Source organism: Lentinus tigrinus (genome assembly GCF_003813185.1).
Source record: "Lentinus tigrinus ALCF2SS1-7 unplaced genomic scaffold L226scaffold_39, whole genome shotgun sequence".
Lineage (NCBI taxonomy): Eukaryota > Fungi > Basidiomycota > Agaricomycetes > Polyporales > Polyporaceae > Lentinus > Lentinus tigrinus.
Genome location: NW_027137948.1, coordinates 270,823 through 282,889, shown reverse-complemented (window position 1 = coordinate 282,889; position 12,067 = coordinate 270,823). Strand labels below are relative to the sequence as shown.

Here is a 12,067-nt window from a genome sequence, read left to right as displayed (position 1 = left end):
GGAGCAGTGGGGTAATTGGCTGCAGGGTGAGCCCGGGGGGATATGCGGGTGTGCGGGAGGGTGGTATGACAATGACAAGCTGGCAGAGGAGGTGCGTATTGATTGGGTAAGCAGTAGAAGAACCAGGAAGTGGATGGGAGTCGCATGGCAGGTCGAAGCAGAAGGTGCTGTGGAAGTACCGAGCGTTTGGGTCTCAACCCATTCGGACGAACCTACGTGCACCTGCAGACTCACCACTTGCATTACTACCTCTCACATTCTTTCATCACTGCTGTTCATACCTTGTCGTTGGCTGCGGCAGAGACACCGGTCGGCGACGTTGTGCTACAATGGCGATGGCCTCTTTGAAGAAGCGGGACTGGGCGGTAAGTGAGCGAAACTACCGCTGGGACACCCACTCATTGTACACAACATATGTAGGTGTTTGCTTCGATCTACAAAGTGGACGGTGAGCCGCGCAGGAGGATTGATTGGGATGATTTCATTCATGTGCGTGTTGTTATGCATCGAACGTGTTCTTAGGCAGCATCATGGCTGACTAGAGCCAGGCGATGGGAGCGCTGGGCTTCTCATATGGCCCGGGCGGCAAGCGGTCGGGTTCGGTGCGGGGGCTCTGGGCCCCAGCGCACATGGGCACTCTGGTGATGAAGCTCGACAAGGTATGGAGGGTTTACAATTACGATGAGGTTGTTACTGAAATGTCCATAGCCTCACGGCAATCGCGAGAGGTGCTTCTGGCCCAAAGACCAAACAGAGTAGGTGAAACAACTACTGAATTGAAACGGCCCTAATGCGGTTTTTAGCCTCGCGACGCGACTCAACGAGCATTTTGACCTTCACATTATGCTCTTTGGCAGGCCGGTTGAGCCTGAGGTGCCCCCGGTTGAGCCTGAGGCGGCCCCGGTTGAGCCTGAGGAGGCCCCGGTGGCCGAGGAGGCGCAGCAAGTCGAGAATCACGCGGGATAAGATGTATTGCATGCGACAGTAGACTACAGATGGGAAAGAGTACGGTTACCCCACATTTTGTACGCGAATGGATCGATCGACATCTCGATCGACGCTTTAGACTTTGCTGGGACGTTCCGAAAAAGGCGGAAAAATCTCCGGCGGCCCGACTTGATCGGGTGCCGGGACGTGAGTATCACATGACTTAGAAGGTGCGCACAGAAGTTTGCAGCTGGGGAGAACGCGCGAGGACAGGGATGGGATGGGCAATGTGTACGTTCATTTGAAGCGTGGATATCATGAATATGGTGCTAACATGTTCTACGCATAAAACTCGGTGAGAGCTATCAGAGGAGTCCGCGGACAACGACGGTGAGTGCCGCTACATTGGTCGCCTCGGTGTACGTGTAACGCTATGCTGACAATATATACAGAGAACGAGATATGCGGTGGCCCTGCGAGGCTCACCCTCTTGGCCTCGTCGGGCGCGGTGGCATCGCCATCGGCGTCTGTACACTCTACCACCGCTAAGCCGTCGAGGACTCGCAACACCGCTGGTTCAGTCGTTGCTGTCTGCTGGTCGTCAATAGCCCTCGCATGGTCCTGGACCGTGGACATCGACTCGTCCTCGTCGATCGTTCTTCTCTCCTCATCTTCGGTCGTTCTTCACTAGTTGTCTGCAGTCGCCACCACTACTGCAAACTCGTCAAACGCGACGAGCTCTAAGACGAGCACGGCGAGATGCGTGCCCTGCACGGCGGTAAGACGTGATCGACTCGTTCTCTATGGCCACTGAACACGACGAAGGCCGACTGTCCACGTCGAACCGACGGCCCAGGGAAAGGTCTTGCTGGATTGTACGCTGTGGCTGCGCGCAAGTGGGGTTGGACAATGGCGCACTGAGTTCTCGGCGCAAGCAGGCGGGCGAAAGGGGGGTCTTGAACCGCTTCTTCTGGCTTGTTTCTGGCAGCCAGTATCTGTTGACTCGCTGTTTACTGGATGAGTGCTGTCAAGACCTGGTGTGTCCTCCAACTATCACAGCAACACCTCGAACGATCCCTCGCGCAGTCATTGTATACGCGAATTGGGTTTTGGTTAGCGAGAAAGCCCTGGGTGAGTGACTGGCGTGACGCCTGCGCTTTTGTAACTCACCATTTTGCAGCCGCGAAGTGGCACTACAACGGTTGCGAAGGAGAAGCCGGATCTGAACCTGGACGTGCAGGTCCTTCCACAGGTCCCTGATGATCCCGTCTTCGTGAAGAGCCTCAACCACAATGTGGGTGTCTTGGCTGTTGGGATGCAGGAGGTGAATGATAGCAAGGGTGGTAAGACGTTGAAAGGCATTCCCTTCATGGACCGAAGCGCGCGGTTGAACGAGGTAGGTGACGGAAATCATCGGGGTATATACCATACTGATGAGAATATCAGCTGTACAACTGGGATTGGTACTTGATCGGGCTTGGTCTGCTGGTTGACGACTATGTCAACATGGCCAACGGTATGGTCGACGACTTCATCTTTGAGATCAAGCATTGGGGCAAGAAGATCTTGAACGTTTCTCGAATGTACTACCTGTCCCGCACACATCCACCCTTCCTCACCGACATGGCCCTTCAGATCTACAATCAGCTCGACCGTTCAGACATGGAGGTGAATTGCAAGTGGCTGAAGCACGCCATTAAGGCCGCGATCAAGGAATGCCACACCATCTGGGACGCCGAGCCCCGGATGGACCCAAAGACGGGTCTCTGACGCTTGCGTCCAGATGGTCTTGGTACCCCTGCCGAAACGGAGGCTAGGCACCTCACGCACATCCTCGAGCCGTACGCCGCGAAGCACGGGCTCTGCGTGCTGGAGTTCTGCGAGCGATACAACCACGAGTCGATCAAGGAGGCCGCGCTGGACGAGTACTTCCTGCACGACCACACGGACCGCGAGCGCGAGTCCGGGCACGACACGACGTATCGGTTGGAGAAGCGCTGTGCGAACCTGGGGACGATCGATATTTAGGTGATCCTGTACAAGTACGAGGTGGACATCGGGACGGCGATCTGGGAGGTCGACGACGATGAGCTGGAGCTGGACGAGAACTTTTTGCTCACACCATTCCCCCGGTGCCCGGAGTCGTATGCGGAAAAGAGCAGGTGGGAGGGCCCGAAGAGCCGTCTGCAGAAGAGCGACGAGTGGTTCCAGCGCGCAAAGTGGCGCCAGGGCGTAAACGACAAGTCCTGCTGGAACGAGTGCAAGGCGCTGTACTTTGACTACGACCCCGTGCAGGCGAAGTAGAGCTGGTACGAGAGTGTGACCGCGTTCTGGACGCTCTGGGCTGGGTGCGTGAGCGAGGAGCCAGTGCTGGAAGCTCATGTGCGTTCTCGCGGCTTTTTCCTCCTTCGTGTCTCGGCTGAACATTTCCATGCAGCTCGCAGTAGCCCAAGAAGTTCGAGGTGCGTGCCGGTCTCCTCTCTGGAAAGGAGGAGTGGCGCGGCAAGTTATCGCTCGATCGGCCGAAGCGTCAGTGGGACTACCCGTAAGTCTTGGTCTGTCTTTTTTGCAAAATCCTGACTGATCGTCCCGCATTCAAGTATGCTTGGCCCCGGCACCAAATTATGGCTTGGGTCGGCCTTGAACGATATGGCTACCTTGAGGATGCGCAGCATGTGGAATACAGGTGGTTGTCCATGTAGGGGATCCTTCGCCGCTCGCTTTGCTGCTCCTTGAGACACCCTGCGCAATACGATCACGACGGCCTTCGTCGACTTCAACGGCGTCGTCCCAGAGAAGTTCTGCGCAGTCAAGCAGTCGCACGTCGTCGACGCCGAGTACGGCAATCAAAGCATCAACTTCAAGATGGTGCCAAGAGAGGGCCTTGGCTCGATGAACGGTAGGTTCGATCCCATTCAATGACACTAGTATCCTCATCTTACGCATGCTAAGGAGAGCTCAGCGGCGTATCCGAAGCTGAGCCAGGAGACGCTGCACGATCATATTCTTGTCGTCACGAATGGAGCCGAGTTGACTGGATACCAGCAAGAGCGTGAAGACTGGCGGGAGACGAGCCTCAAAATGCATCTGCCCATCTTGATCATGTCGACACGGAGACGAGCCAGAGACACCGCGAATGTGCCATCCCCGGTGTCCGTGTCGCGACCCCGACCCCCGCAACTCATACTAGCTCGCATGTACGCACTGTGCCCGCGCACGCGAACGAGCTGAGAGGCTACAGAGGGCGACAGCCCCCGGAAGCGAAAGGGAGGAGAGCTGGAGACATATCTCCGTATCTTTCCGTTTCGTTCATGCTCTGTGGGTGATCGGGGCGCAGTCTGCAGGTTGAGTGTAGCATGCTCGTGGGTGTGTCCGCCCTGCCGGACTCCCCTGCGCTGGAAGAGGACGAAGTTTAGCTTGAAGAGCGCGAAGACACCGGAGCAACGAGGCTGAACGCTGGTGTCCCGACTGCGGCAAATAGTCCACGTCTGCGGGTGGCGTCTGACGCTTGAAGAACATCGTTTCAAGAGGCCGTCTGGGATTCCATCAAGCTGATCATGGCGCGCGCAGAGAGCTGCATAGGGAGCGGCGGGGCTGCTGGGCTGCGAAGTGTGTGGCTCGGTCGGAGTATGTACAGTGCGCGTAATTGATGTGGTCAAACGTGGTGAAACATAACGGGGTTGGATGCTTGCAGACTCACCGAAGATGCAACGCGCAAATGGTATAACAATGGCCGAAACAACAAGACCAGGATGCGCGGTGCTAGGAGGTATGGGAGGGCACCAAGGAAACGATCGAGACGCACCGGCTGACGGCGACCGGATGACTGCTGACGTTGCGGGATGAACGGAGTTGGCTGGAGGGTGCGTGCTGTTCGTCGCATGTGCGAGCTTGCATCGCAAGTGCACGAGTAGGGGTCTGACAATGGCCACGATGAGGTCGTTGAAGGCAGAATTTGGGGGCGAGGTAGGTCCTGTTGGAGAGAGATAGAGCCAGTGGTCCTGGCAGGTGGGGTACGTCCATGACGGGCGTTGGAGCCGATACAGGCATCTGGACGGTTCCTACGTTTTTAACCTGGTTTTCCAAGACAGCAGTCGCGAGGCGGCAGACCTCGAACTCATATCAACGACGATATCTTCGAGGACCAACGCGTGCATCAATGGCAACTATGTAAACATGGAGGAGAGGGGCGCTTGAACGAGTGGCGAGGACCGGAGCACTGCGGCAATAGCAAGCGGTGGGCGAGATTGGTAGTGCAGGTCACGGCTGGCTACTGTGACTGCGCGATGCGTGATGGGGCGGCATGTCCACACGGGTCACAAACGGACCTTGACCACGAGACAAGACGACGGCCTGCATCTCTGAGGACAAACACGGCAAATCCATAGATGAGGGCTGTCAAGATCCCGAGGCACGAGTACCTGGTGAGTGATACGCGTGTGTCTCGTCGGCACTTGCTCATGAGGGCTAGATATTGGAGTCTGTGTTGGCTGAATACGACAACGAACGGTGCGCCGTGAAGTATGAAGAATTTGCAAAGGCATGTAATAGGATGTTTCATACCGGGCATGACGGCTAAAGGATGTGAAGGTTCTGACTGCGCGAGGATTCCGCCAGCATCCGAGCGGAGCCCTTGTACCTCCCAAAGGTGCCCGCCTGTTCAACTACCAGCCGGTAAGTAACAACTTTACCGATTGAACCTCTAATCGGCACTCCTTGCTGACCAGGACGCATTCAGCATGGACGTGATGGTTCTAGGGGAGTTGCGGGGGTTCGTGTGCAAGCAAAGTACGTATAAGATCTAGCGACAGCGGCCTGCTTAAACTAATCCGCTGTCGAACACCAAGCTGGAGGATGTATCTACGGTGCGTGATGGGCTGGAACGAGTCCACATTCAGCGCAGCCAAGAAATAGCACGAGCAGCGACAGCGTGGAACGAGGGCAAAATAGGGCAGATGTTGTTGGAACGTACACTTGTCAACGTACCAGATCTGTGGGCGCGATCATTATGCCAGATGCGGAAAGGGAGAGCGCGATTGATATTGAAGTCGATCGAGCCAATGTTATAGCCTGACCGCCGGCACCCCGCAGTGGGGTCGACCTGACCGCTTTTCCGAGATTTCCGAAGAGGTCGGAAAACACACATGGCGTCGCGCGCGATGGCTTGAGATGGGCTGCGAGCGCTGGGGTACTAGTCGCCTCACCTAGATCCTGCACTGACATTCTGGTACCCTTACTGTCGCACCTACATGCTGATACACCCGGCGACTGGTTGCAAGCGGGCACGACGCGCGGCACAATGAACACCTGCGGCGAGCTTGTATCGGGGGCTGGACAAGGAGGGAATATGCAATGGTACCACTTGCACCTGCCAGTCAGAAGGCGTTGGATAATGACGGGAAGGATAAAGAGCGGGCAGGAAGCAAGAGTGACGAGATTGATGGGGAAGAGGAGGAGAACGGCACGTCGACAAGCTATGGGCCGATGGATGAGGATGAGAGAGAGTGGACGAGGGTGGCTGAGGTACGTACTCCCAGAGCTCTGTTTTATATGCGTGCATGGGTGCGCCTCTTCCCCAAATGGCTTTTCTTGATAGTGTGTAAGTGCGAAGATGTGCCGTGACAGCGTGTGGCTGTCCCGTATGTGTTCGGGCGAATTGCGTCTTAGAATTGCCTACGGCGGGCAAGGCTTGCATTCCCTCGGGAATGGTGCGAGACTTCCCGCGTGAGTGTGGATCGCCTGTTGCGCTCGAATCATGACAGCTCCTGCGTGTGAGCATTGGAGAATGACCGCCGGAGCGATGTTCGTTGAATGCGAGAGAGATGGTTACGCGAGAGTTTGTGGCCCTGGCACGCGCAATTACAAGTGGGGACGTAGCAAGCTGCCGGAGGAGGTCGGTCATTTGTTTGTAGATTCGTCATGACAAGCAAACTGGGCAGAGGAGAGGGCGGCATGCCGCGCCGATGCGAGATATGAGTGGTTGTGGCGGTGGGTCTAGCACCGACGTCTGGCCGGCACACTCTTGCCCACGGACGCTCACGCAAGGACCGATACAAGAACACGAACGTCCGTGTGCGAGCGGACCCAATGACCAAGTCAGGTCACAAGAAGACGGGCTCGGGGATGGCGGGGACTTTGTTTCGGGGCCAGGAACAAGAACACACGTGGGGACTGCGGACACTGCTGTGGAGCGCGGAGACAATAGATAGGGGGGGTGGTAAACTATGTACAACGCTGTATACAGGTCGCTGAATATATCCGGGTATGTGTGCGAGTGCGACGGTGCCAACCGTACGCGTCGAGTCCATAGTGGGCTGCAGCTGGGCGATGAGGCGGGACAGTGGGCCACAACCTAACATTCACATTCCAGCGTCAGTCCAACAGAACATACCCAAGAAACCCCTCACAGAGGGGAGTGCTCGAAAGGTGGGGAAGGAGAAGACTCACAAGCAACAGCGAGCGCGCCCTTGGCCCTGTCGACCTCATCCGCCAGAATACGCTCGAGCTTCGGCTTCCCCGGCCGCGCGTGCTCCGCCATAATGCCTACATCCTCCACTTCCTTTGCGCACAGCACAAGCCGCAGCTGCTCCCGCACGGTGTCGACGTCGCCCCGCGGCACCAGCGCCGCGAAGCTGTCCGTGTCCGTCCACTGGCTCAGCCGCGACATTGACCGCGGCGTGATCGGCGTCTGCATGAGCGACCGCTCCGACAGCGCCGAGAACCGCTTCGGGTCCAGGTTGGTCGGCGCATTGGAGATGTTGCGCGTGTGCAGCGCCGGGAGCTCCCGCCTGAGGTCGCTCGAGGAGGAGTCAGGGGAGATGAGCCGGGCGGCGTTGTTAGGCGTCAGTGGTGACGGCGTCCATGGTGTCTGTTGGCCCTGGACGTTGCCGCGACGCGAGTCGCCTGGGCGGACGGACGCGATGTCCACACTCGGGCGTTGTGAGCTTGGCCCATCCACGCTTGGCGGACGTATTGACGGTGGCGCGTTGGTATCGATGGGTGGGAGCGACGCGCGCTTGTTGACGAGGTGGACTGTCGAGTTGGTCCCGTCAAAGTTGCGACGCGCGGTGGAGGAGCTCCTGCTTCGCGAACAAGGCCGTAGACATCCTGCGCGAGATCGCACGCCGTGACCGACCCTCCTGCTTGAGAGAGAGGTTGAACTGCGCCTGGCTGCCACGGGCTTGACGTTCGTCACGAATATGTCAATCTGCAACTCGGGGCCCGGCAGGAGGTCCATGCATCTCCGAAGAACGGACGCACACCACTGAATGGGACCTATAAATGAATGAGCCGAGAGCAATGCATCTGCGGCAACGGTGACAACATACCGAACTCGCGTACGAGCCATACAAACCGCACGCGGGTGGTCTTGAAGTTAGGATGGCCGTATCCGCCTGACTGCCCACCCAGGAACCTCCCGTTGCGTCCCGCTAGGCAGAGACAGATATACTGCAGAACGGACAGCGCGTAACTGACGCCGGAGCCTCCCGCGACGATAAGCACGGTAGAATACGATCCCCACGATGCCCGGACGGACGAGCCATACGGCCCATGAACGCAGGCACGGAGGAGGACGCCGCGACTGGGCATCTCACACCTGGGCTGGTGCGGCACGTTTATAGCTCCTGGGGGAGTGGACGGGTGTTAGGCAAACAACGCAAAGACTCAAGTGTCGCTTGCGCTTGAGTGAAGCACCTTGTGTCAAGCGAAGGTATGGCTTGTGATGTGCTGCGCTTGGGAGGGAGCATAAACTCCGATCTTTTGGCATCGACCGATGGTGCCCTGAAGAGTCCGTCTTCTGCAGAATGCGTCTTCTCAGAGTGCCAGTAGGGCTTCGGTGTGGGCTGCATTGTAGCCAGACAAGATAGTCCAGTGCTACGCCCCCCACTGCCCTAGACCGAATGGCAGAAGCCTTACTGCACTCCAGATAATCTGACTGCGGGACTGCACGTCCACCGATGCGCCGGAGGTGCTCACCTGGGGGTGCGCGTGCTAAGCGTGGATGTCTTCGCGCAGAAGTGCGTCCGCCCGGTGATGAAGCTGGACCTCGATAGGAAGAGATATGGGAGGAACCCAGGAGAGAGCGAAAGAGTTGAGTGAGCAGTGATCACAGGCGGAAGCTTCAGGCCTTCAGGCCAGCCAGTGTTGCATATCCGAAATAATCGGACGTATCCGGGACGGATGAATCGACCGGCGTCTATATGTATGACGTAGATAACACTGCAGATAGAGGAATTAGATCACATGGACGTTGGACAACGGGCGACCGCCATCATCCCCGGAGCAAATCTACCCTCCACTTCCTACCACCGTGAGACTGCTGGCGAGAGTCCTACACTTTGCTTGCCTCGGCACCAATTCGACTCCTGCGTGCGCGGTAATACTCTGGAGATGACCGGTGAGGGCGTGCTGTCTAACATGGCTGAACGGTGAGTGCAGCAAAAACCTGGTATTGTATACCGACCTTGCTCACATGTGCCAAAACTAGCGACCACCCTGAAGATCTGCTCGACGATCTGTTATATCCTTCTACCGAGGGGTCCTCGCCAGCGTGCTCTGCCGCATCCATCGGAACATCGGACCCAAACTCTCCGCAGGACGTAGTGCCGTCGTGCGCGGTCCAGCGTGTACCTTCTGTGGGACCAACAGGATCTGTGGGGGAATGGCTGGTGAGTCTTCCGCCTCTCCTGGGTGGTCCTGCGGTTAAGCCTGTGCGTGAGGCTCGGGGCAAAACGCCGCTATTTTTACCATCGACCTCGGATGAAGGCGAAACGCCTGGCGACAGTCGCATGGATGAAGATCCTGGAGCGCCTGCCTCTGATGAAGAGGTGAGTGTGCAATACCCGTCGCCTGCCTCTGATGAAGAGGTGAGTGTGCAATACCCGTCCAAGTGTCCGTCGGTCCTGACCGCGGATACGATCCGACTTCCAGCGGGCCTTCGACGTGAGCTATACCCACGGGATTTCGAGGAGCGGTTGGTGCCTATCCGGTCGCACGATTGCGGTGCATGTGCGATGGGTCATTTGCCCTGTGAGCAGCACGATGGCGCGTCGTGGGGGTGCCGGCGATGTCTGCAAGAGGGCCTTCGTCGCTGTGACTGGGAGGTGGCAACGAGTAGGCTGTTTTCCTCCACCATGTCGAGGTGATGACTGACCTCGATGTTGTAGCATTTATCCTTCGCAAGTACCCTAACGCATATCCGCCGCAAAAGCCCTCTATTAGCCCGCGGAGGCTTGAGGCGGCCGCGATCGAACTTGGCACCATCGATGGCCTGGAGGTAATTGTGTACCCAGCAGGATTCCGGGCCGAAGAATACCCCGCGGGCCTCGAGACGGCCCTGAAGACCATAAGGGCCACGCCGTGTACTCCGTGCGTTAACACCGGCGTGCTCTGCCTTCAGAGCCATGAGGCGATGTGGGGGTGCGTGCGCTGTTCGCGCGAGGGACATATGCATTGCGAATGGAACGTGGAAACGTGCAAATTTCTGGGTGAGTTCTGATACAGCCCCGATGATATATGACCCTGATGGTAGATGGATTTCTCGACCAGCGACAGCGGCCAGCACACTTACGTTCTCTCCTGTTCCTGCTGGATCGCATGTCACCGCGGACATCCCACTTGGTCGTAGCCAAGCACCCTCAGCGCAAAGTGCCTTGGAGGGCCGGGTGGAACGTGTGGAGGCGGAAATGGCTGAATTAGTTAAACGGCAGGAAGGGCTTGCGGGCACGATGATCGAGATCGAGCAGTCCCAACAACGCATCGAGGACATGCTCCAGCGTTTGTGTGGGCAGCTGCTACGCGACGAAGTGCTCCGGTGAGATAAAGGAAGGAATCATCAGGCGTACCACCGATGTATTGTAAGATATATGATACTACATGTTTGGCATGCGATCTGAGACAGGGTGCAAGAGGCGCATAAGTAGACGATGAACGGAACTGTACATAGCGCGGGATTGACATTAGTAAACATTGAACCGGGGAGCCGATCACTTAGGACAACCGGTGTCCAAGAGTTCGGACACTTGGAGGCCGGACTGTACATTTAGGACGCCGACGTGAAACACCGGTGGAGCCCTAATGGGCCTACATCTACGAACGACTGCACCTGAAACTGTAGTTCTGGTGGCGAAGTGGCTAGTGTAGCTGCCGCCGCATTTTTGCGAGTCGCACAGCGCGGGTTCGAACACACCGCTGTGCAAATGTGTTTTCGCCGACCTTTCGTTTGAGCGCCTAAGCTCACGCAGGCGCTTCGACACCTGCGCGGGGCTCGAGAACGAGCTATGCTGAGGGTGTCCGTACGCCGCAACGAAGTGTGCCTAGGTACGTGGACGCCATGTCGCACTCCGCAGGCTGAATCTGGGCAGCTTGCGTGCAGAAATGGGGCGGGAAAACGGGATTTTCTGAAACCCGGGACATTGCAATGCCCGGGCGGTTATTATACCGGGACATTGCAATGGTCGTTGTAATTACTACCTGCTCGACTTGTCGATGCAGCAGGTGTCGATCCACACCCACTCGTATCCAGCGGCCTCGGCGTAGACGCAGAAGTTGCGGATCTTTGCTTCGGCATGAGAGCGTGGGTTGTCCCCGGGGACCGTGGTAGTTGGGTTTGAGGATGAAAAGCGGCCATGGCGGCGGTGTAGCTCCTGTATGTCCTGAAAAGACTGCTCGAAAGGACCCCATACGTGGGAGAGGATCGCATACACGATGCCTTCAGAGCTATTGTGGTAAACAAGCTCTGCACGATCAGTCCTCAGGAACCACATCCTGCAAAGTGACGTGTCAGTGCCGTCATACTGTTCGTATATCTGGGAAACTGACCGCGTCCAAGACGCCAGGTACTTTGGAATTAACAGTAGAGTGCATTCACCGTACCATCAACGGTTGGTATCGGCGACGCAAGGGGATGCTCGAGGTGGTGGTAAAAAGTCAACATGCGCGCTTGCATTACGAGCGGGTTTTCGCGAAGCGATGCGATGTATATCAACATCAATGCATAACTTACGGATATCGATGTCGATTCTGACAGATTGTCTAGGCACCGGCTGTGTCTCGTGGGGACCGGTCCTGCGAGACAGACAAACCATGTAACTTAGAGCACAGCTAAAGTGTACTGGATTCATGGTACTATCCTACTTGT

At 57.1% G+C, this 12,067-nt stretch overlaps 4 protein-coding genes across 4 annotated transcripts; 2 read left to right on the top strand and 2 right to left on the bottom strand.

Annotated features, from left to right (window-relative positions):
- Window positions 1–329: 329 nt before the first annotated feature.
- On the top strand, window positions 330–5,800 carry L226DRAFT_526121 (uncharacterized protein; the record flags this gene model as incomplete). Its single annotated transcript, XM_067679032.1, has 26 exons — window positions 330–365; window positions 421–489; window positions 543–659; window positions 709–755; window positions 804–945; window positions 989–1,025; window positions 1,067–1,134; window positions 1,290–1,317; window positions 1,380–1,582; window positions 1,960–2,058; window positions 2,108–2,323; window positions 2,374–2,689; window positions 2,711–2,926; window positions 3,223–3,275; window positions 3,375–3,472; window positions 3,528–3,613; window positions 3,665–3,826; window positions 3,890–4,124; window positions 4,265–4,293; window positions 4,456–4,536; window positions 4,633–4,696; window positions 4,842–4,893; window positions 5,316–5,351; window positions 5,545–5,601; window positions 5,655–5,715; window positions 5,775–5,800. 26 exons carry the CDS (start codon window positions 330–332, stop codon window positions 5,798–5,800), a joined length of 2,634 nt encoding a protein of 877 aa, XP_067530856.1.
- A 1,469-nt stretch (window positions 5,801–7,269) lies between these two features.
- On the bottom strand, window positions 7,270–8,517 carry L226DRAFT_616325 (uncharacterized protein; the record flags this gene model as incomplete). Its single annotated transcript, XM_067686891.1, has 2 exons — window positions 7,270–8,202; window positions 8,256–8,517. 2 exons carry the CDS (start codon window positions 8,515–8,517, stop codon window positions 7,331–7,333), a joined length of 1,134 nt encoding a protein of 377 aa, XP_067530855.1. The 3' UTR covers window positions 7,270–7,330.
- Window positions 8,518–9,171: 654 nt separating this feature from the next.
- Window positions 9,172–10,745, top strand: L226DRAFT_574989 (uncharacterized protein; the record flags this gene model as incomplete). Its single annotated transcript, XM_067685137.1, has 5 exons — window positions 9,172–9,356; window positions 9,416–9,794; window positions 9,859–10,041; window positions 10,112–10,347; window positions 10,460–10,745. The coding sequence occupies 5 exons, from the start codon at window positions 9,172–9,174 to the stop codon at window positions 10,743–10,745; spliced, it is 1,269 nt and encodes a 422-aa protein (XP_067530854.1).
- Window positions 10,746–11,396: 651 nt separating this feature from the next.
- L226DRAFT_470526 (uncharacterized protein) lies at window positions 11,397–11,693 on the bottom strand (the record flags this gene model as incomplete). The annotated part of the gene is made up of 1 exon (XM_067676311.1): window positions 11,397–11,693. The coding sequence occupies one exon, from the start codon at window positions 11,691–11,693 to the stop codon at window positions 11,397–11,399; it is 297 nt and encodes a 98-aa protein (XP_067530853.1).
- Between the last annotated feature and the right edge of the window lie 374 nt (window positions 11,694–12,067).